The sequence below is a fragment of the Ictidomys tridecemlineatus genome, chromosome 5, assembly GCF_052094955.1.
Source record: "Ictidomys tridecemlineatus isolate mIctTri1 chromosome 5, mIctTri1.hap1, whole genome shotgun sequence".
NCBI classification, from domain to species: domain Eukaryota; kingdom Metazoa; phylum Chordata; class Mammalia; order Rodentia; family Sciuridae; genus Ictidomys; species Ictidomys tridecemlineatus.
In genome coordinates this window covers 98,766,646-98,788,929 of record NC_135481.1, presented here as the reverse complement: position 1 = coordinate 98,788,929, position 22,284 = coordinate 98,766,646, and the positions used below count along the sequence as shown (strand labels likewise).

Genomic DNA, 22,284 nt, shown 5'->3' with positions numbered 1-22,284 from the left:
CATCAGTATGAAATGAGGGGATTTATCTAAAGGGGTAAAGTGTGCAAGGGAGAGTGTGACCCCTGCTGATGTGGGGTCCTCTGTGACATCCCAAACAGGTCCCCTTCCCCGCACATCTCTCCATCGCCAGGAGACTCGCTTCTCAGCAGCTCGATGGTTTCTGAAGCACCCAACGCCCAGCTTCATCCAAAGACTCTTTGATCCCAAATGATTTTGTCCCGACAACTGTCTTGGGAATCACTCTGCGGCTGGAACCGCAGCCCTCTTAACTGAAAGGAAATATGGATCTGTGACTACAGCCGAGATCCCGAGGGTCAAGGTCAGACAGTCCGTTTGCTCACACCTGGACGAGTAGCAGACACTTTGGCTACTTTGGGGGACATTTGGTGATGGATGACAGAAAAGGAAATTCAGAGCTGGGAATGGCAGGACCTTGCTGCCTGGTCCCCACAGGACTGGCCAGATGGGTGCAGGGAATAGAGTCTTGACCTCTGTGGTGTCCCGGGTCACCCTGGGCCCTGGCCAGAGGCACCCACAGGACAGGGAGGCCCCCAAGCCCCACAGGCAGGCTCTGGAGGTCTGTGACCTTGAATCCCAAGGTCCTGCCGAAGGAATAACAATGAGAACAGGGCCAGGCCCAGCTCTCCGATGTTCCCAGTCTGGGGAATTGGTGTCAGCGACACCTAGAAAAGCCAGATGGCACTTTCCGGGTCACGGTCCACCATGGAGAGAAGCCCAGGACCCCCTTTCACGTCCTTTGCTGCATCCATCCTGCCAGCGCGGCTGGCACAGGAGGACAGACCCCACAGAGACACAAGATTAATGGGTTCCGAGGCAGGTGAGCGGCCGCCCCCTCGGCCAGTCACCGTCCTCCGCGGCTCCCTGGGCCTGATGGGCCCCGCGAGGCGTGGAGCGCAGAGGAACTTGGCAGAGAGGCTGGCCCTTGCCAATCGGGCAGAGCCAGGCCCCCGTGCCAGGCTGCTGACGGGAGCCAAGCCGTCAGGAGCCCCCAGGGGGTCCTGCCTGGTGAGGGAGGTGGGCAGGAAGCCCAGGACAGATCCGGCCTCTGCAGGTCTCTGCCGGGGGCTCGGGCTTCCCGGGTTGTATGAAGACGCCTGTGGATTGCCCTGTTTTTCTTAGGACAGGCTTATTTGTCTGCACATATCGGTCTCCTCCACTTACGGATTAAAATTGTTTTCATGGAGGGGCTGGGGCTGGGGCTCAGAGGTAGAGCGCTCGCCTAGCCCGCGTGAGGCCCTGGGTTCCATCCTCAGCACCAAGTAAAAAAGAAGACCTTGTGTCCACCTGTCACTAAAAAATAAATACTTTAAAAAATGTTTTTCTTAGAAGGAAACTCACTTATGTGTGATCACAAGGTCAGGATTCTGAGCCATTCCCCACAGGGAACCCAAAGGCTGGTGTCTGCACCTCCTTCCAGAGGCTTCCAAAGCACTGACCTTTTCAAAGTGGTCCAGCATTTGGAGCTCAGAAAACGTCAATGTGACCCCCACACACTGCTCAGCTACCTCCTTCCTTCCTTCCTTTCTTTCTTGTTTTGGTACCAGGAATGCTTAACCACGGAGCCACATTCCCAGCCCTGACCCCCCTTTTTGAGGCAAGTTCTCACTAAGTTGCTGAGGTTGGCCTTGAACTTTCGATCCTCCTGCTTCAGCCTCCCAAGCTGCTGGGATCACAGGTGTGGCCACCACTCCTGGCTCGTTTTTTTTAACCTTGCTCCTGTGTTGCCCATATTCCCACGCCGTCCATCCAGGCCCGTGAGGCCTCCTTTTATTGCCAAAACATTGTTTGACTCCCCTGCCTCACAAGGATCTGGACACACGGAGTCTTCCTTTGTTGGAAGATCACGTAATAATCCCATCATTCACTGGGACTTTATAACAAAATTGCATTTTTTTTCTTCCAATGGCTGCATGTTTCCAGGGAATGCCTGGGGCCATCTGACTCCACGAGGCCTGGCAGTACCCTTCCAGGACCATTTTACAGGCACAATATTACAAAGTCCATTCAGGACTCCAGAAGAGAAGGATATGATTCATTTTTCCCATTTTTTTTTTAGATGAGGCCAATGTGGCCCAGGAGGGTTAGGTGACTGGCCCGAGGCGGCACAGCAAAGGATGGTGAGTTGCCAGCTGGTGCACATCTGGGTGACATCAAAGGCCCCACCCTCTGCACCACCACACAGGGACAGCTATTCCTGGGTGTCCCTCCAGGGTGGGTCAGGAGCCAGAGGGGCTTTTTCCTGCAGCCTTTCCAGCTCAGTCAGCGGTGCCATCTACACAGGAACACCACCAGGCCCGGATGCCAACCTCGGACCAGAGGTGGCCATTAGCTACTGACCTTGGACGCAGGCCGCAGTAGCAGGGATGCTGCCCTGAAGCAGCCACAGGACTGGCAGTTGGGCGATGCGCTCCATTTCTGTGCCAACTGCAGGGCGAGGCACCAGGAAGGTCAAGGTGACCCGGACGGAGAAGGTGGTCTCTATTCTCCAGCCTCGCGCCTCCCTCACACACGCCCCAGGGAGGAGGCGGACCACTGAGCTGGAGAGCCCCTCGCCGTCCTGCACCTAGGTCACAGGAGCAGAAAGCAGCCTGGGGAGGTGGCCCAGCCAGGGAGCTTGGCGGGCACAGACAGGTGTGGGGACGGGGAGCGGGCAGAGGGGCCCGTCCTGCCCTGCTGTGGCTCTCTGGCTCCTGCAGTCCCCTCACCCAGCCTGGGCGGGTGTGACCTTGGCACCCGCAGTCTGCACCACACAGCTCTGGGGATCCCGGTTCAAATCCTCAGAATCACTTGGTCCAAGAGGCCCTGGGAAGCTGAGGGCAGGGAGCGCTTACACCCAGAGAGACGAGGAGCACTGGGTCAGGGCCTTAGTTCTGCTTCTGAGTCACGCAAATGTCACCAAGGCCCTTGAGGTAAGTTCTCACTGAGCGGCCTGAGGCTGGCCTTGAACTTGCCATCCTCCTGGCTCAGCCTCCCTTGTCCACTCGGAGCCTCAGTCTCCTCATCTGTAAAGTGTCGGTGCTCAGGCTCACAGCCCCTCAGGTCCTTCCCGGCTGGAAGTCCCACCTGCCAGCCACATAGGGCACCTGGGGGTCCCGGGGGAATCTTCAGAACAGGAGACCCAGCACCAGCAGCCACCAGCTGCCTCTGCACGGCACCAGGCTCGGAGCGGGCATTCGGCAGGGGTCAGCAGACATCCCTGGTGGCTATCAGCAGCAGGAAAGGGACAACTACAGGCCCAGATGCAGAGCAGAAGCCCAGGGCTCATAAGAAAAGCCCGGAGTGGGGGACAAGCCGCGTTAGCCGGGCCGCCGAGCCGCCTGTCAGGGGCGTGGTCTCAGCCTGGCTGGTGCAGCCAGAGCTGGAATCACCCAGGAAAGCTGAAGACAGCAGCCAGAGTCCCTCGGCTGTGCCCCCCCCCCAGTCCCGGGGTCCTCCCACCCTCGAGGAGAGGCCTGGAACTCGTTCTCCAAGTGGGAAACCTGCAGAGTCCCCACCCACAGCTGCCCACACCCGGCCACTCCCCCACCTGCCTTCTGCCATCGGGTCCCTGAGTCCACGTGACATTCTCCTCTGTGATGAATACAGGCCCCTCGCGCAGTGTCTCATGTCATAGACACGACAGTTCCTGTGAACCAAGAGGCGCCCCACCGCCAGGCCACGGGGAACTCTCCCTGTTGCCACGAGTACCACGCAGAAGTGGCCACGGTCAGGATCTCGGAGGTTTCAGGGGGGAAGAGCAGCCTCGGGAACCAGGCCCGTAACCGAGGTGCCCCTGGGGACGCGTCCCAGAGCCACAGGGGGAGCTTCCTGGGTGACGGGAGGCTCTTAATTGTGGGGTGCCTGTCTCTGGGAGGCCCAATCAGGGGGCCACGTGGTGTCCCTCCTCAGTTTTACAGGGTCTCCTCCTGGGCTGCCCTGGGGTTAGCCGTGGAGCTGAGCAAATTCAAGGGACACAGAGAGGAAAAAAAGGGACACAGATGCAAGCCCAGGGCCACTGGCTGCTGGCCATGCAGTGTCCCTGCCCACGTGCCCTGGTCTCAGGAGTGTCCCTGCCCACCTGCCTGCAGAGGCCCTCCCAGGGCCCCATTCCCACGTGAACACACTGGCCACGCCCCAGAGGACAGCAGCACGCAGGGCTGATGACCAGGAGCAGGAGGAGTGGGCTGTGCCTTCCTCCTCCTCCTCCTCCTCCTCCTCCTTCCTTCCCGGCAAGGGTCACTGCTCTCCTGGACACAGGCACCTCCACATGCCCCAGCCCTCTGCACAGCCGCCTGTCCCGGGAGGAGGGCCAGCGGCCTCCTGAGCACACAACTCCCCAGGGCCGTGCGCCCCTCCCAGCCACGCTGACGTGCAGGGACAGTGTCAGGAGGGCCGGGACAGACGGGAACCCTGGGTCTTCTGAGCTACTTCAGGTGAACTGCCTTGGATGGTCTTGGATTTGCATCCGGCTCCTCAGGTGGGTCCACAGGTCACCTGGGGCCAGCACTCGACTCCTCCGGTCCACTCCCAAGGGGCGTGAGGACACCATCTTTGGGTGTCACTGCAAAGACACAGGGAGCAAATGCCCTCGCAGCAGTCTCCTCCCCACAGAGCTCCTCTGAGCTGACTGCAGCGACCCCCCAAATCCACCCAAGAGGCCCTCGACCCCCAGGGACCTGCGGCCCTTCCCCGTCAGCCTGCTCCTGCCGGACGGGGCTTGCCCAGGGCTTTTCCAGATTTGTCCCTGTCCTGCACATTGACGGATGCATCCAATCCAGGTCGGCCCTAGAGGAGCTGAAGGTAAAGGGAGGACCCCTCTGGACAGGCGGTCTGCCTCCTTGACATGGCCTTTCCAAGGGCCTCTGCCTACAGTCCAGGGGTTCCAAACACAGAAGGAGCCCCCAGCAGTGAGACACTGCCTGTCCAGCTGGGCAGCGGGAGCCTTTTCAGGCGTCCGTGGGCTCGCCTTGGTTTACCACTGAAGGTGGCCCTAGCCCAGCTGGCCCTCTCCTGACCTCTCAACTTCCCGCTTTCCTGGGGCATCGCAGCCGGCTTGGCCCACTTGGCTGTGTGCACAGAGGGGGCGTGCTTCCTCTGTGCACTGCCCTCGTGGGCATGGCCACGCTGCCCAGCTTTGCCAGAGGGACACTGCCTCCTCCTTGAAGGTCACCCCCCCGCCCCACGCTGCAGCTTGACCATCCTCGGCGTCTGCGACATTCCTCTGGGGCCTCGCCTGCTCCCCTGTGCTGGTGCTGCTGGGACCTCAGATCTGCCCAGGACCGTGGACACAATCCTCAATCCAGCTGGGTAACTTAGCAAGACGCTGTCTCAAAATAGATGAATAAATAAAAAGGACAGCGCACCTGGGTCCCATTCCCGGCTCCAGTGGGGCTGGGAGGAAGGAATCAAGTTAGGGAAGTGTCCAAAGCATGGAGAAGAAAGTTACTGAGCACCAACTGTGTACCCCTCTATGCTTTCAATTAGGTTTATCCGTTTTAAATCTTTACACCCATCCAACGAGGAGGAGCACTGCAGATGAGGAATCTGAGGCACAGAGAAGTCAAGGGATGTATCCAGAGCGTCAGAGCAGGATGTGATGGGGCCAGGCGGTGGTTTGGGGGTTGGAGATTAACAACTGCTCGGGAGATGGGCACTGATGGGCACTTGACATTTTCCATGGTGTAAAGACTGTCATCGGGCCAGTTTCAAGACACCAATGTGACAACTCTGAACACAGAGTTGGGAACGATGGATTGCAGCACTGCATCGTCGGCCCCTTCCCCCGACAGGTTCATTGGATATAGATTCACTGCTAGTGTCTAAAGTAAGATGCAGCCGAGTATCAGAAAATTATGAGTTTGAGTATTTATGATCTTTGTTTTTCACAGATGCATTTAATGATAAGTTTATATAATATGATTTTTAGTGGTGGATGCATTTAATAATCAGCTCACAGAACCACGGAACGCTTCACACCTTGGAGCTGCTGTGAGCTGGCAGGGGCACAGCACCCGGGGAGGGCTAGACTGCACCCATGTGAGCCAGCTGTTCCTCCCCACCAGGAAGGACCGAAAGCCACCTGGCCAGTCCTGGCCTCCCAGTGCTAGACCAGGGCGGCAGATGGGGCTGACCAGCCCTTGAGTGCCCACTCCCAATTCCCCTGCAGCAGCTCGACTGGAGTTTGTGAAGCACCCACTCTGCACAGATGCTGTTCTAGGCACTGGGGACGAGGGGATGCCCGTGGACTCCTCAGGAACAGGATCTAGTGGCTGATATTCAAGTCCAATAGACCGCAACCGAGTCAGGGGCAGCTGCAAGGACAGCAATATCAGCTCCCCCTGGGGGACTCAGGGGCAGCTCCGCACCAGGGGGAGGCCTCAGCAGGGTTTTAAAGAATACGTAGAAGTTCACCAGGCAGACGAGGGTGGGAGGAAGCAAAATAGGAAGGGATAGATCTGAGGTGTATGTTTAGTAGAATTTTTTCCAGATTTGGGTGGAGGATTAGAGAACGAAGAGAGAGAGGAAGGGGCTGAAGACAGCTCCATATCCCGGGGACTCCCGGGTGAAGGGGGAGAGAGACAGCAGGCACATGATGTGGTGGTGAAGAAAGCCGGTATGCCACTAGATTGTCGTATGCAAAACCTGGCTTTGTCAGTGGTGTGACCTTGGGCAGGTGCCTTAACGTCTCTGTGCCTCTGTAAAATGATGATGGTAATAGTAAATACTTCCCAGGATTGTTAAGAAGCCATGAGTTAATACTTGAACTATTTTTAGGACAATGCCTGGCAAGGAATAAGTGTTCAATAAGTGTCAATTACTTCAATGATCACTATTATTGTCACAATTACTCATCTTTGGCCTTACAGTTTATCACTACTGGAGAAGAGAATCTGAACACGCATCAGGATCTGGAAATGGTGCAGGCTGAACTCCTCCTGCATATTCAGCAGCGGGGGCGAGGGGCCTGCCTCAGACTGAGTGAGGACTTTCTGGTCCGTCTGGAGGTCAGGCAAGCCACAGAGGCGGTGAGCGCCCTGCGTGTCCCTGCTGGGAGACATCCCACATCGGGAGGCTGCTGCGCTGCTGCAGAGTTAGGAGCAGAGGACGGATCTGACACCAGAGCTGCTTTCTGAGCCGGAGTCGCCCTCGTTCTTCCCGGGATCCTGGGTTCTGCAGGCTGCGCACACTCCCCATTAGGGGACCCGTCTGCGGCAGGGCTGTCGCCGTGGGTGCAGTTCCAGCGAGCGCCTGTAGGGGGCGCTCGAGCCCTTCCGTTCCCCATCCCCGGCTGCGAGGGGACCGAGGGGACCGAGGGGACCAGCTTTAAAACAATGGTGTGTTGACGGAGCTTCAGGCTCTGCGGGGTGGGTGAGGGAGCTGGGGCGGCTGGCACCTGGTCGGTGAGCCGCGTTCACCCAGGCTCCCGTCTGGCTCTGCTTCAGGTTTATGTCCCTCTGTCCTTGTCATCTGTGAGGTTTCCGCCTTCCCGGTGGCGCAAGGGGAAGCCTCCAGGGGCCCGAGGCCACAGGTCCCAGCAGTGCAGTCTCCAACCTGCCCGTTGGGGACCATGCAGGAGACCCCACTCCCCGGATTCATTCACCTGGCACCACTCCATCAGCAAATCCGATGACACAAATCACTTCTCCCCACTAACTTCTAAGGGCAGGGTCGTCTACTCAAGTTAACCCTGGAAAAATGTTAAAAATGGACATTTAAAAAATGATTTGGAAAAAAAAAACAGAACATATGATCATTGTTTGGGATTGTGTCAAAAGCAGAAAGCAAATTTAAAAAAACATATTTCTTCATCAGACCAATTTAAGAAAATTAGGCATGAACAGGGTTGCCAGATTTAGCAAATATTGTATAGCATTTATTTATGCTAAAATAATTATTTGTCGTTTATCTAAAATTCGGCCGTAACTTGGTATTCTGTATTTCATGAGGCAGCTCTACCAAGGAATCGGTGAACACAGGGATTCACTCAGAGGAAAACTTCCGATTCGCCATCCCACCTGGGATTGTGACTCTTTTTCTAATCCCCTGTGTTACACATGGAAACCCGAGCCACAGTGATCGCATGAAACAAAGTAATCGGTTCAGGCACCCTGATCTCACTGCTGGGGGCGATTCTCATTGGGAGGAAATGTCAGAGGAATAAAAAGCAACTTCCAAAAGATAATATCAAAGGGATAAATAGCACCCTCCGTTCAATGCACACCTACTCTGTGCCTGGCACTTGGCAATTACTGCCTTTAATCTCCACGACCACCCTGGGGGGCAGATACTTTTTGTGGAAGCAGAAAAGAGAATCTCATTTCTGTAGAAAACTTCAAATCTAATTCCTGTAGTTCTTGCAAAGGTGAGTATTTTCTGATCACTTACTTCCTGGGAAAGAAAGGGGTTGGAACCCGGGACTCTGTCCCATGCACAAATGAGATTTACAAGGCCAGGTCCCCTGCTGTTTGGTCCTACAGATATTCCACAGGAAACCGTCTTCATATCAGCAAATTGCCACTGGCTTGGGGCATGGGACTCGGGTGGGAAGCCCCTCAGAGTCATCAGAGAGCTGGCCTTAAGACGGAGAAGATGTGTTACACCTCGAGATAATAAACAGCTCATTTGCTGGGAATAAAGGCCCACGCAAGTCATCCCCGAACACTCCGGTGACAATGACACACAGATTCCAAATGTTCTCTGTAAGAAAAAAACACCCTTTCTCCTAATCCTTCTTAAACTCAACAAGACTGATTGGTTTTTATTATTCATGAATTAATTTTTTACTCAGGGTCCAACGAGGGAATTGCAGCTATAAAATTTCTCAGTGATTGAGGGGAAAAAAGCAGATCTCAACCACAGCAGCACAGCCAAACTCCTGCTTGCATTCCTCGGGGGTGGAATGTTTTGCTTGTTCAATCAGTTAATAATCAATTAATAATCCAAAGCTTTGGGGTTTTATTTTTTTTCCCTGAGAAAAAAAAATTTGAGTAAGAACATGAGTAAGAATATTAAGGTATTAAAAAAATGCAGACAGTCATGGGACCCTGGTACAGCAGGTACATTGGAGTAGCCTCTGTTTCCAAGGCCACACACACACACACACACACACACACACACACACACACCAAAAGCAGAGAAGAAATCACAAAGCCCCTGCCAATGCAAAAGTAATGCGGAGATGAACGCAGTCTGCAGTCTGTGGATGAGCAGGGGTCAGGTCTGGGAGGTGTCGGCATGAAGAGTCACAGGAGGGGACACAGGGATCCAGAGAGATGGGCTCTCTGGTGACCTCCCTCTGGACTCTGCCTCCACAGTACAAGTTCAGGAACCCAGGAGTAGGGACAAGGGTCTCATAGACTCTGAATGGCCAAGAAGTGAGACCAAGGGTGGAGAGGTGACTTTGCCTCTGTCTTCACACAGTTCCTTTTCCAGATAGTCCTTGTGCCAAGTCATAACCCCCTTGTCCTCTGTGTGCCTTTGGTCTGCAAAACTCTGCCGAGAACAAAGCTACAGGAGTAGGAGACCTGAGAGGGACCATGGCCGGGGCCACTACTGGTGGTCACGAGGTCACCCTGGACACAGTTCTTTATAAGAAACACTTCTCCTTCTTCATCCAAAGGTTAAACACCCAGCACTTCTCAGAGTGTGGTGTAGCTCCACCTCATTCCCTTCTTCCTGCCTGTTCCTATTCAGAGACCAGGTAGCTTTTGCTCCTGGATGAATTCAGACATGCAAAAGTGAGGCTTCTGGGTGTTTCCATGTGCACAAAGGTGTTTATGTTCAGGGGCAAGAGCCGGACACCCCGACCCAGGTACCCTGAGTAGATTGACTTGAGAACGGCATTGCACTTTTTGGGGGGATGGAGGTGCCAGCCATTATTACTGTTCTCATAATTACGATAACATCCTGATGTGGCTATGATTTCTGGAAAAGCAGCGTCCTCTCTGCCACTGCTGGTTAGCCTGACTGCTTACGTAGACAATGTCAACACACCCGAGAGGCAAATGACAACGAGTGAGGTTACAAGGAGAGGGTAAACACTGTACTCTGCAGGCTGAGGGCCCTCTCACCATCAGAAGGGAAGGTTTTCTGCTGATCAATGGGGAAAAAAAAAAAAAGCATCCACCAGCCCCTCCACATGGAACCACCAAGACCCCAAACTAGGGCTCCCAGCGCCAGGTAGAGATGGGGGTAAGATTTAAAAAGTGGTGTCAAGCCAAGGTTAGCCCTTCCTGATACCCCCACCCACACCCTACCACCTGGTTCCCCGGATGACAGACACAGCCGACCTGGGATTTGCTGTAAGCAGTAGGTCTTCGCTTTTCCTGTTTCCACCCAAACAAGTGAGTAGGCCAGTGACAGTGGACGAAGGTGTCGATGGCTGAAACAGAACGGAGTGGCCACCAACAGGAGCTCTGCCCTGGGACGTCACCTGTCTTAATTGTGCTTGGCCCCTCCAAACCGCTCAAAAGCGTGTGTACACACACACACACACACACACACACACACACACACACACACACACACACACACACACACACGGCACACCCTCAGGCCCACACAGCAGACCCTGTTCCTTGGTTCTTTGCCCTTCAGAAACCAAAGCCCAGGAAAAGGCCAGGGACGTTCGGAAACCCTCTTCCAAAGCACAAAGCAGGCGGCAAAACCAGAACCAGAGATCTAAATAAATATAACCAAATCGTCAACACGAATGAACAAAAAGAAAACAACCCGAAACGAATCTAGGAACTCAAGCTCATGAAAGCAATTGAAAACCAAAGAGTCAAGTTCAAATCACACCTCCGGGTCTGAGGTTTTGAAACTCTGGATTCTTCTACTGAAGATCCTGACAGCGACCTGCCCTGACACACCCTGACACACTCAGACCGTGGTGAATGCAGTGTTTAGTAAACACCAGTTCCCCGGGCACAAGAGCTATAATTGGCAGGAGAGGACCCTGATATAGTTTTAAATGAAAATGGATCCCATTTGAAAGCAGAAGATAAAAACAAAACCTTGTCCGAGTTTAACTGCCTTTTGACCTCTGCATGAAATGACATTGAGGAATAAAATAATATTTTCCAGAAAACTCTTTCCAGAAAAGGTTCCATCCCCGGTGACACTGAATGACAACACTGAATAGAATATTTTAAGATCCTAAGGATCACGGGAGAGAAATTAGAAAGAAAGCAAGCCAGCCAGCCAACAATTTTTAGGACCAAAATGTGTACAGGTTCAAAATCACAGTGAAATAAAGATTTTTTTTAAAAAAAGAGAGATCATATCACTAACCGCCATGAAAAACCCAGTTTTAGGTTTATGTATTTTAAATCCAACTCAGATAATTCAGATTTTAACTCATTTGGCTGGAATCTCCCGTCCCCCCGCCCACCACCACCACTTTATCTGATTCCACACTGAAAGTCCCAGGGCAGATTAACCAGTATTATTTTCCTTGATTTAAGAAAATATTGACCCTTTAAGCTACAGACTTTCAATGGCAATTTCCAGGGAGAGGACCTGGGACAGAATGGCCCCAGAGCTCCTGTGAGCGTAGCCATCTGCTGTTCCAGAGGACAGGAGTCTCCTGGCTCCTCTCTGGGTCGGCCGAGTCCTACTCAGGTCAGAAAACTGAAGAGAGGCTTTTAAGAAGGACTCAAGCCCCGTGAGCTGCGGGGACCACCGCCTAACAGGTCCCTCCCCCTCCCCTGTCACACTGGACCAACCCCTGCCCAGGTGGGGCAGCCCTGCTGGAGATGGCCAGGCTGACCTCAGCCCAGGCAAAGGGTCCAGCAGGCAGCAGGGGCTGTGTTTAAAGAGCAGAGCCCTCTGTCCGCTGCCACCTGTCTAACAGGGCACAAACCCTCTGAGGGATGAAGACAGGGGCACTGTGACATTTGGGGCTTCAGAAACACCCTCTGCAACAGGGGCTTTCGAGCTCTCTGAAGAAGCAGCTTGTCCACCCCTTGAAGCCATGACTTATAAATAAAGGCCCCATTAAGATTCTTGCTGATTTTAATCCTGCTCAGTACAGAAAGGCACCCTGGAGGGGCAGTCCAGCACAGGCCTCGAGGGGGATATGAACACGGTGTGCCCTGTTTCCCCGGGTATCTTCCTCTTGGCTAGCCGGGGTCTCTACTCCCAGAAACACACTGAGCCCCATGTCTCCAATGAGCGGCCTCCCTGCAGGTGTCTGAGCAAGCCCTGAAGACGCTGTCTAGCTCTGCAGGACACCCTTGGAGCCCAGGCACCACCAAGTACTCACCCCCCACCAGCCAGCTCTGGAAGAGGCTGGCTGAGGAGATGGCTGAATGCTGGCCACCACCCCTGAGGCCCAAGAGTGCTGGGCACGTGTCAGGAGTCCTCTTAAGAGACCCCCAGAGCCACAGAACTGAGTACCACGCACCCCAAATCCACTCATCATGCTGTCCCAGTGTGGCTGGGGACATGAGAGAGTAAATGCCCCAGCAGAGCATGCTATTTAAGATCACACTGTCACAAGAGGCAAGGGTCAGTAGCCTGGTGGCCAACCTCTCACAGTCACTGCCCTGATGACCTCTCCATGGAAGGTTGTGGTCCCAGTGCAGGTCCCCGGCACTGTGAGTGAAAGGTCAGTGGCCTCACCAGCAGCGCGAGGCAGGCCGGCCCTGTGAGGGTTAATCTGCCAGTCCAGCCATCACAGGGGTCACCGTGATGTACAAGAAGTTGAGCATCCCGGTCCCCCAAGGCTGGTCTGCTAATTACATTTGCAATTATAAACATCACAACCGCCCTGAGCAGGGACCAGGCCACGCCATGGAGCTGGGCAACCAGATGTAATCCCGCCCCAGGCTGCCCCGGCCACACCCTGAGACCCCAGGGCTGGCTGAAACTTGTGAACCCCTCCTCCAAGGAATGACCACGGCTGTGTTAATTCTCCAGGGGCTTGAGTTTGCTGAGCCTGAGAAAGGGAAGCACCCCAGGCCAAGCCCTATCAAGAGTCACCAACACAGACTCCCTAAAAAGATCTTGGATTTATCCCTAGAAATCAGCAAGTGGCCTCACAAATAGGAAGAATGTTCAGGAAGCCTCCAGGCTCAGGTCTGCCAGTTTTAGCCCATTCTCAACTTGTGCCCCTCCATCTGCAGACCCTGCACTCGATGGCCCCTCCAAGGGCCACGTACACTCGAGGGACCGTAGAGAACACTCAAGGTTGAACATTCCAGCGGAGCTGACATGCAGTCAAGAGCCACCAGACTCCAAGACAGTAGCCCCCAGGGGGGCTGTGAGGAGTGCTGGCCACTTCTGGACAGCGCTCCTGGTCATGAGGGAAAAACACAGAGCTCCACACAAAATGGGGATATTCAGGGCGGGTCAGCCTTCACTTCAAAGAAGTGGATTATGGTTTAAATAAGTATCAACTATTCCCACCCTTAAATTTGAAACCACAAAGAATTTTACTCATTTTGAAGAGGTCACTTCAAGTACTCAGGGAGACAGGTTCAAGAAAGAGGTGCTGGAGAGAGAGTTCAAAAGCACCCTGTCTGTGGTCTGCCTGCGGAATTCCCTCTCCTTCTGTACCCTGCTCGTCCACCTGGCCAACTCCAGAGCAGGCCCACGCTCTCCAGGACTGTCTCCGATATCCTTCCTTTGGCCTGCTAGAGTTTTGCAAATCTTTGCTCAAAAGAAGCAAGGCATTTTTGCAGAAGACGGAGGAAAACAAACTTTTTCCATGAGTTTAGCTTCTCTCGAAAAATCATTTGTCAAAAAGTCCAATTATAGGAATGTGAATGGATCAGGCAGGACGGAAGGGGGAGAGCCCCCTGAGTGAGGGCCAGGGGCACTCGGAGAAGGCAGGCTGTGACATGAAATCTCCATCACAGCCATCTCCCTCCAAGTGATCCCCCTGAAAGTCCCCTCTGTCCCTTTTCTAGGTCTAAATGGAATATCTATTGATTACTCCAAATCAATAGAATGAAAAGATTCCTGTTTGGTGGGTCAGATTGTTTCTCCTTCTTCTTCAGAGACATCTCTTCAGATATCCGAATTATTGGTCAAATAGAGGATCGTTTCCAAAATGAAAGGCGCTGGGAAATAATCAACTCGGAGAGGAAATTTCCAGGGATGTCAGGATCTCACTGAGCTGGAAAGGCCTTCGTGGGGACTGGGGCCCTGCAACACGGACCTAATGTTTTTCCCATTTATGGCCCCAGGGCTGAGCAGCTCCCACCCCCTAACACCCATCCTCTCCCTCAGCAATCCACACCTCCAGAAGGGTGGCAGACACATAAAGGTTTGTTTTTTAAAACCCCCCCCTTGGAAAATGGAGACTGATGTCTTCACTCTGATTTATTTTTAAATGTACCATTAAAAATTAATTTCCCCCTTTGTTTTTCTCTGGGTCACTGATCCTGAATTACCATGTGGCATTCTTTCCTATGTGTGAACCCACATATTTTACCTTCAGGACACAGTTTGTTCTTTTGTTTCCCTAACAACAGCAAAGTGGTCATCAGACAGTGATGAGGTCCCCGCCCCTCCTCTGGGTCTGGTCTGCAGCCGCTCCCCCGTGTCATGGGTACCTCCGCACACAGGCACGCGCAGGCAGGCACATGCACTGCCACTCTGGCTGATTATATATGTACATAAAATATTGATTAGAAAGGGTAATGGAGTCACCTACAGAATTGGCTACGGGAGAAGGAAAATGAAGGAGAGGCAGGCAGGGAGGTCCGCGGGTGTCTCTGTGTGTTCATTTCTCACCTGGGAAGGTGAGAGCGACACTCAGAATTAAAAACCTCTCCTGTGTGTCAGCAGGCCAGAGGAGGGCTGGAGGGTTCCTTCTCTCTGAACTCTGGTCCCCGTGCCCTTGGGTTTTCTCCAGTCCAGGAATGCCATTGAATCTGTACCGGCAAAAACTATATGTACAGAGCACAAGAACCTCCTGTCATCCATCCAACGGTCCTTCCAACAAACCAAAGAATGGCCCCCCTCTATTTTGTTACCTTGCTACCGATAGCTCTAATGCTAACCTGTCAGGAAGGTCTGAAAGATGCCTCAGTGGACACCAGCCTCTGACCTCCACAAGCTTGACCTTGTGGATGGTGCACCCCTGTACTAGGGCAGATGGAGACCCTGGCGGGAGGCACGCATCTGTACATGGGGCCAGCTCGCTAATGCTTGAGGCTGCGGCTTAGCAGGTCCTGGGCTTTGAGAACTGGCATCTCACAGAGATGCTTCATTCCTCAGGGGTGGCATGTATATTTTTTTGGCTTTCCTCATGGAGTAAGAAGCTATTTTTTTTTTTTTTTGCAAAGAAATCAGGAAGTGTGGGGAATCCAAATCACAGGTTCCGTTCATAAATGATTTCCACTTCAAATCTTTCCCAGACACCAAGGACCTTGCTTTCTCGTCCCCTTTCTCCCCTAACATGTTTCTCCTCAAACTAAAGCCAGGGTTCTTGTCAACTCCAGGAAGTACCCAGACACCAAGGCTTCCATCTCTCCTGGCTATCCTGATCTACACCAAATAATGTACTCCCCCCCCCACTAAAAATTTTCATATTGATTGACTATGACTTGGAGTCAGGGACAAACACATAGATATTTCGAGCTCCATTAAAGAAGTCACCTCTGGAGAGAGGGAGTTTAAATAATTTAAATATTCAATATTTGCTATACTTGGTAATTTTATGTGAGGAAATGCCCCTCTAAACATCAAACATTGTTCACAGCCTCACTTACCCCTCCCCCTTTTCTGTGGCATCTCTCAGTCCCTTAGGAAGGAACAGTGCAAGGCAGGATCTGACACCACCCCCCCCACCCCCCCAAGCTGGGATCAGTGTAACCTTTAAGGAGAATGAAAAGCCCCTTTATGGGAATCAGACTCCGTTACAATCAAGGATTCCCCTCATCTCGCAGCCCCATGTCTTCTTCCGACACAGTCAAAATTCTTGTGGCATCTAAAGGACTCTCTGCCGGGGGAAATCCTAAAACTGAAAAGGTCAGCATGGGGTCGGGACAGTCTGGTCATCAACACATGATGCGGCTGTGAAGTTGCTTCCTCTGCCACAGCGTGGCCCAGCGCGGGTGGAAGTAATCTGCGCTTCGAGGTGCGGGGTTAGGCCCTTCCTGGAGCCCCACATAGTCCGGGGCATTTATTTCAGAGATACAGTCGTGGTTCTTTGGCAGGGGTTGCTGGGGGCAGGGGACGAATGGTACAAAAATGAAAAGATGGTAGCACCAAAGAAACAGCGATAGTTGAGTTTGCTTTGGAAAACTGGAGGAAGAGCCCAAAGTTTCGCAGGAAAGCTGTCCGTGAGGATCTAGAGTTTTCATCTTTTATTTTCGTCTTTATTTTTAAGCCATCCGAGGGACCCCTCTGCAAGCGCGCACACCCAGATGCGGGGACCCTAGCCCCAGGCGCAATGGGACACGGAGCGCGGGAGCCGAGAGCCAGGCAGGTGCTTTGGCAGGAAGGGTAGCGACCTCGGAGGGCGCGGGGAGGGAAAGCGCGGGTGGCTATAGCGTGCAACCCGGGAGAGCGCGGGCAGGACGCGGGGGCAGGCACCGCCGCTGGTGGGACTCAGTTCTCCACTTTACCATCGTCGCTCGGGTGCTGGGGAGCTGCGTTCCCTGGAAGCAGCGGCCAGCAGCCGTCCGAGACTCTAGAACAACCTAAGGTTCTGGCGCGGTGAGCGCCGAGCGGCCGAGGGCAGAGAAATCAAGCTGTCCGCGGGTCCAGCCTACTCCCAAACCTTGAACTAACTTTGCCGGGTTTCAGTGCCGACCCCGCTACCCACTCCTGGCGGGATACAGGCCTTGCGGCGGCGTGTGCCCGGGACCGCGCCGTCGCACCCCGGGGCTCCTTGGAACCGCCGTCTCGTGCGCACCCTCGGGGCGCCCCACTGGGACCGCAGGGTGAGCGCGCCACTGGCCTCCTGCGTTTCCAAGCTGTCGCGGCACGTTCGATTTTTTTTTCCTCCCTTGCGGAAATCATGTTTGGTCCCCAGGATGGAAATAAAAATCAAAGCACCGCGGGGAGGCTTTCACGCACGGGACAGAACATCCTAGCGGCCACGTCCCTGCACCTGTTCTGGGCTTCCGCCTCCCCTTCACAGAAACTCAAAAAATATTTTGTCACCATGGAACAAGATCAGAGAGTGATGAGAAAGCGCTACTCTTGCCAAAAGTGAGGGTTCGTCAAAGGGGATGCGGGAAAAGTTAGCGGCGGGTTTAAGCCTGAAAGAGAAACCCAGGAAGAGTGCGGCTTTCCCCCTCCTACGTCCCCCGGGTCCCCCCCAGAAGTCCCTGCCACTTCAAGAATGTGTAGGAGAGGAACTGCGACACCCAGGACAGAGACAGCCGGGCGGGCGGATGGATGAACACACAGACCGACCGAATAACAGGGCACCTACTGGTTGTGGTAGCCGAGGGGGTCCGGGATGCAGAGTTCGGACACGTCCATCAGTCCCGTTTTAGCATTCCCAGGAGGTCGAGAAAGGCGGCGGGGAAGTCACGCGGAAGACGAGTGAAGGGCACCGGCGAGGTGCGGGTCCGGTCAGGGGCACAATGAGCGGGAGAAGGCAGAGTGGGAGGAAGCGGCCGCGGCCGGGGAGCGGGAGGCCGAGAGCTGTGCGCGCACAGCCCCGCGCTCCCACTCATCCGCACGCTGCGAGCGAGCGGGTAGAGGGGATGCGAAGCCGTGGAGAAGGCTGGGGCACCCGACACTTGCAGCCCACTAACCCTACTGTAGCTTTAAGGCTGAGAGACTGATGTATGGTTTGGCTCCGATTGGCTATCTCTCAGGGGCTGGACTTAAAGTGACAGAATCAAGCTGGGTGGGGGGAGGGGGGCCAGCCAGAGCGACTTCAATGGAATAAGACGCTCGCGCGGACGTGCAAAGTCCCCACCTCCTGAGGAGCAGGAGGACTGGATTTTAGAGCCCCAAGGCTTTCCCTCTTGCAGTAAAGGAGGAAAAAAAAAAAAAAACTATCTGGTGGGACTGGGGTGGGGGGAGAGTTGTTGCCTCCATGCCCCCGTCCCCACCGTCCCTTTCTTTTAACTGGCCGGCCTAGCAAACTCACCTCTCTGCCTCTTGGAATGGATTTGTTTTCCAAATTAAAAATGAGTCACATTTCTCCGCCCACGCACCAAGGAGAAGACGCCAGTGCCTTCGAAATTCACAGCCTCGAACCTCGTATCTGGTGCCCAAATGTACAAAGGGTCAGGCGGGCAGGTGAGCCCCAGCCCTAGAGGAGGAGGGGAACGGACGCCCTTCCGGGCTCCTATCACACCGGGGCCAGGCAATTCAGAACCGCTGACCTTAGGGCAGGAAGCAGGGCGCAATCATAAAATGCTCTCTGGATGTGAAAAGTGAGGCTTCTACTCTTTGGCAATTCTCTGTGATGTGCCGGAGCACAGGCGCCCGCACATAAATCCCTGTCTGCTTAGGAAAATGCCATTGTGGTTAAATCCCCCAACCTAACCTGCCACATCCACTCCCAGGCACAACTAGACACTTTCAGATACACACCTGAATCCCCAGCTAGGAACACACCTGCATCCCCCTCCGCTGCTCCCGCCACAAACCAGAATATTATGGGCTGCCACTGAACCAAAATGAGCTATAAGTCAAGCCCCAACCCTTCTTGTGGGGCTTTTCATCTTTTGAGATGTGCCTGCCACAGAGATAATAATCAATTTGATGATTCAAATGAGTGAGGGGAGAGGAGTAGGTAGAGAATTATTTAAAAGGGGGCGGGGGAAGCCCTCAGGAGAGACCACCACCTTATTCTCCTATATTCTACAGGAGACAATGAGCGGTAGGGGGAAAGACATAATTTTATCATCAAAATAATGTCTAAATGGATGGTAACTGCAGGCAGTGTCCGTGCATTTCAGGAATAAAGCAGGGAGAGAGGGTTGTGGGAAGCCCCAGGAGGGGCTGGTCACTTGGGGAGGGGTTGGGGAATGGGAGCAGTGTCACAGATGATCTTCGACTTGGATAAATGTGTGCCCGAGTGGGCTGCGAAGGGAACTGAGATTTTTCATACATGTTGAAGTGAAGGAATGCGTGGGACTCTCCCTGCTCCAGGCTCAGGAAGGCATCTCACCGAGAGATGGATGGAGATGTCTACTCTGTCAGCAGACCCCCAGCGGCCTCAGATTTTTTTCCCCCAACACGAGTACTTTGTTAGAAAGAGGGGTGGGAAGGTGCTTTACCTTACCTGGCTTTTCTACATGACTCCCGTCTCTTGCCAAGGTCTCAGTGACCACTTTCTATGTCCTTTCTGCCCCTCAAAAGTCCGTTCTAGCACCCAGCAGCCAGGTGGCACTTTGTAAAATGACATCCAATGTTCCCTTGTTGCAGTTAGCAATGAGGTCCCAGTTTGGGCTACAAAGAAGGCCTCATGGAAAGGTTTCTGTGGGTCTCGTTGCATTTTTCCATAGACTGTGTCACACTCCCTCAAGCCATAGCCTTTGGCACCTGTCACCTAGAAACACCCTCCACCCTCTTTCTAGAACTTTCTGCTCTTCAGGTTGTTGATTGCAGTTTACACTCACATGTACATTGGCATTAGTGATCCCTCTGTTCCATGCACCCTGCTGGACTGTGAGCCCCATAGGGACTGACTGTTTTGTGCATTGGAGAATTCCCTGCACCGAACAGCACCTAATGCACAGCAGTTGTTGGATAAAGATTCTGCTTTTCCAGCCATGAAACTAGCAGGTTGGAGTTGATACCACAGCCAGCTGAGGGACAGGCTGTGGCCGGAGAAGGGACTTAGCCCCTGACAAGTCGTATGGGGTCAGTTACTCCTTGGAGACAGAGCACACCCAGTGAAGATAAAGACCTCTTTAGAATATGAAAAAAAAAAAAAAAAAAAAGACCATTGCACAGCCTGAAGCAGTGGGTTCACAGATGCTTGGGGTGAAGGAGGCTGGAGAAGAGGTCACTGGTGGTTGGGGTCCTCCTCAGGCCTATGCCCAGCCAGCCATGCCCTGCTCTAACCCTGGGGCCCAGATCTTTGTCCTTAGCTCCACTGACAAGAATGAGCCTCCACTGGGCTAGGGGAGAGATGACCAGCAGACCTAGGCACCCTGGTGACATGATCCAAATTAGCAGGCCCAGGCTTCTCCTGTGACATTCCAGACAAACTTGGCCAGGTCACACTCCAGGCAAACTTGGCCAGGTCACACTCCATGCATGGGACCAGTCTCTCCCCAGCCTGTCCTCCACCAGCTCACCAAGGCGGCTGGGATTCCTTCCCCAAACCAGGGCAACACCTCTGGCTGGAGGGGTCACAGTGCAGGATTGTGCTGAGGACCCTGGGATCTGATCCCGGACTCCTGGATGTGACCTTGCCAAGGTCATCTCTTCTCCAGAAAGTAAAGGCGTGTAGGGGGCAGAGATGGGCAGGCAGAGCTCTTGGCTTCTTTCAAGCTTGACATGCACTCAACTCATCATGGTTTCCTGCTTCCTCTGTCCACCTGCTGTGGGAGCTACTAGGAATGCATCCCTAGCAACAGCTCTGAGCCGCCCCTTTACTTGTGCTGTACTCCTGGTGCCTCAGGTAGGCAAGACAGACCAAAGGGCATAGGAAAAATAGCATTAGACACTGATGGAAGAGGGTGTAAGGTGACAGCCACTCACTTTGTTTTTGTGAAAAACTCATTTAAAATAGATATTCATTGCACTCATAGAACAGAACAGCCAGGAGAGGATCAGAGTATTACAGAGGGTCCTCAACTTACATTGTTTGACATCATCTTTTTAACTTTGGGATGGTGCAAAAACCATATGAATTCAGAAGAAATCATAGTTTGCATTTTGAATTTGGATCCTTTCCCAGGCTAGAGAGATGCAGTGCAGTGCTCCCTCGAGATGCTGGGCAGTGGCAGCTCTTGGTTGGCCACAGGACTGAGAGGGAAGACAATAGTCAAGTTTGCTGTACTGCTCAGCTATGATGTTTGATGAGCTGGGTGTGTCTGACACTTTCAGCTTATGATGGTTTCATAGGGACACATCGCCATGGTGAATCAAAGGACACCTGTATTTAGAACTGACCAATCAAGAAATTTGCACCTTTCCCTGTGTGGTCAAGTGTCCTACTCAAGGTCATGCCGCGAATACAGTGTCAAAGCAGGCCATCTGTGTTCCCTGAATTTCTACTTATTCAACTTCTAAATCTCTGTAGACAGGTGTCTTCTCTTTCCCACCTCCTCCTTCCCCAAGTTCAAGCTCTTTCCTAAAGACTATGAAACCAAAGGAGAATAGTCCCAGTCAAGTCATGCTTCACCTGGGAGATAGTGAGGGCAAGGGCATCTATCCACGTCTTCCCTATGGTCCCCTGGGAGGAAAAAAGGAGGTGCTGGTAGGTGGAGACCAGTGTCATAATGTGTTGCCCTGCCATGTGCAGTGACCCCACGACAGGTTATTAGGAAACATGATCACACGCAGCACAGACCACTCTGTTCCTCAAGCCCATGGTTCCCTAGGGACCACAGACACCTAGAAGGTCATAGGCACATGGATCCACTATGACCAACCCCTGCCCATCATGGGCTGACTGAGTCCTGAGAGCGGCTGCCTGATGCCTGCACCTGGATCCAGACCCATCTTTCCATGACCCGTGTAGCTGACCCAGCACGGCACCTCTAGCCAGGGGCCTGGTGAACACCTCCCCCCTTCACCGAGACAGGCTTTTGTTCTCTCTCCCCTCCCTGGAGGCAGCCTCCTCTGACACCAGTTATTTTTGCACACACCAGAAAAAAAAAGGCAGCAGCAAGTATTGGCTCTCTAGTTCTCAAACTCTCTCCTTCCACGGGCATCTCAGGAACCAACAACACGAGGAGGATTTTTGCATCCTTCAAGCCAGAGAGCTCAGCAGGAGTTGGTGGACCCAGTTTTGGTCCTCAGCAGAGCAAAGGACCTGCTGACCTCATCAGTGAATAAGACCCACCAGGCGTGTCTGCCAGTCTGCCCTCTCCACTCCCTCAGTTCAGTGGATGTGGGAGCACGTTTTCTGGTTACACCATTCCCACTCTCCACCCCTCCCCAAGTTTCCAGGTGGGAATGAGGCCATTGAGAACACCCAAGGTAGGAAGCCACTTCTTACCACCAGCCCAAGGATGGGGGGATGCGTCCGTGGGACTGTCTGCCTCGCACACCAAGCTGGCTTCTGTTCCACCCCAAGTCCAGGAAGGCCATCCATTGACAGTCCACGATGACTAAGGTGGGCCTGGCCCACACAGTGAGCCTAACCTGAGCATCTCTGGGGACAATGCTCCATGGGCTCTAGGC

The 22,284-nt window shown here is 53.5% G+C and overlaps 1 protein-coding gene across 4 annotated transcripts in view; it reads right to left on the bottom strand.

The window, feature by feature from the left end:
- The window catches only part of Esrrb (estrogen related receptor beta), a 166,081-nt gene that overhangs the window by 84,339 nt on the left and 59,458 nt on the right, over positions 1–22,284 (bottom strand). The window contains exon 1 of one of the 4 annotated variants that reach the window (XM_005321261.5): positions 17,396–17,747. The exons of the other annotated variants lie outside the window; for them this stretch is intronic. Coding sequence (XP_005321318.1) covers positions 17,396–17,445 — 50 coding nt within the window. The 5' untranslated portion in view covers positions 17,446–17,747. Of the gene's footprint in view, positions 1–17,395; positions 17,748–22,284 lie in introns of those variants that run through there. 4 annotated transcript variants of the gene reach the window in all.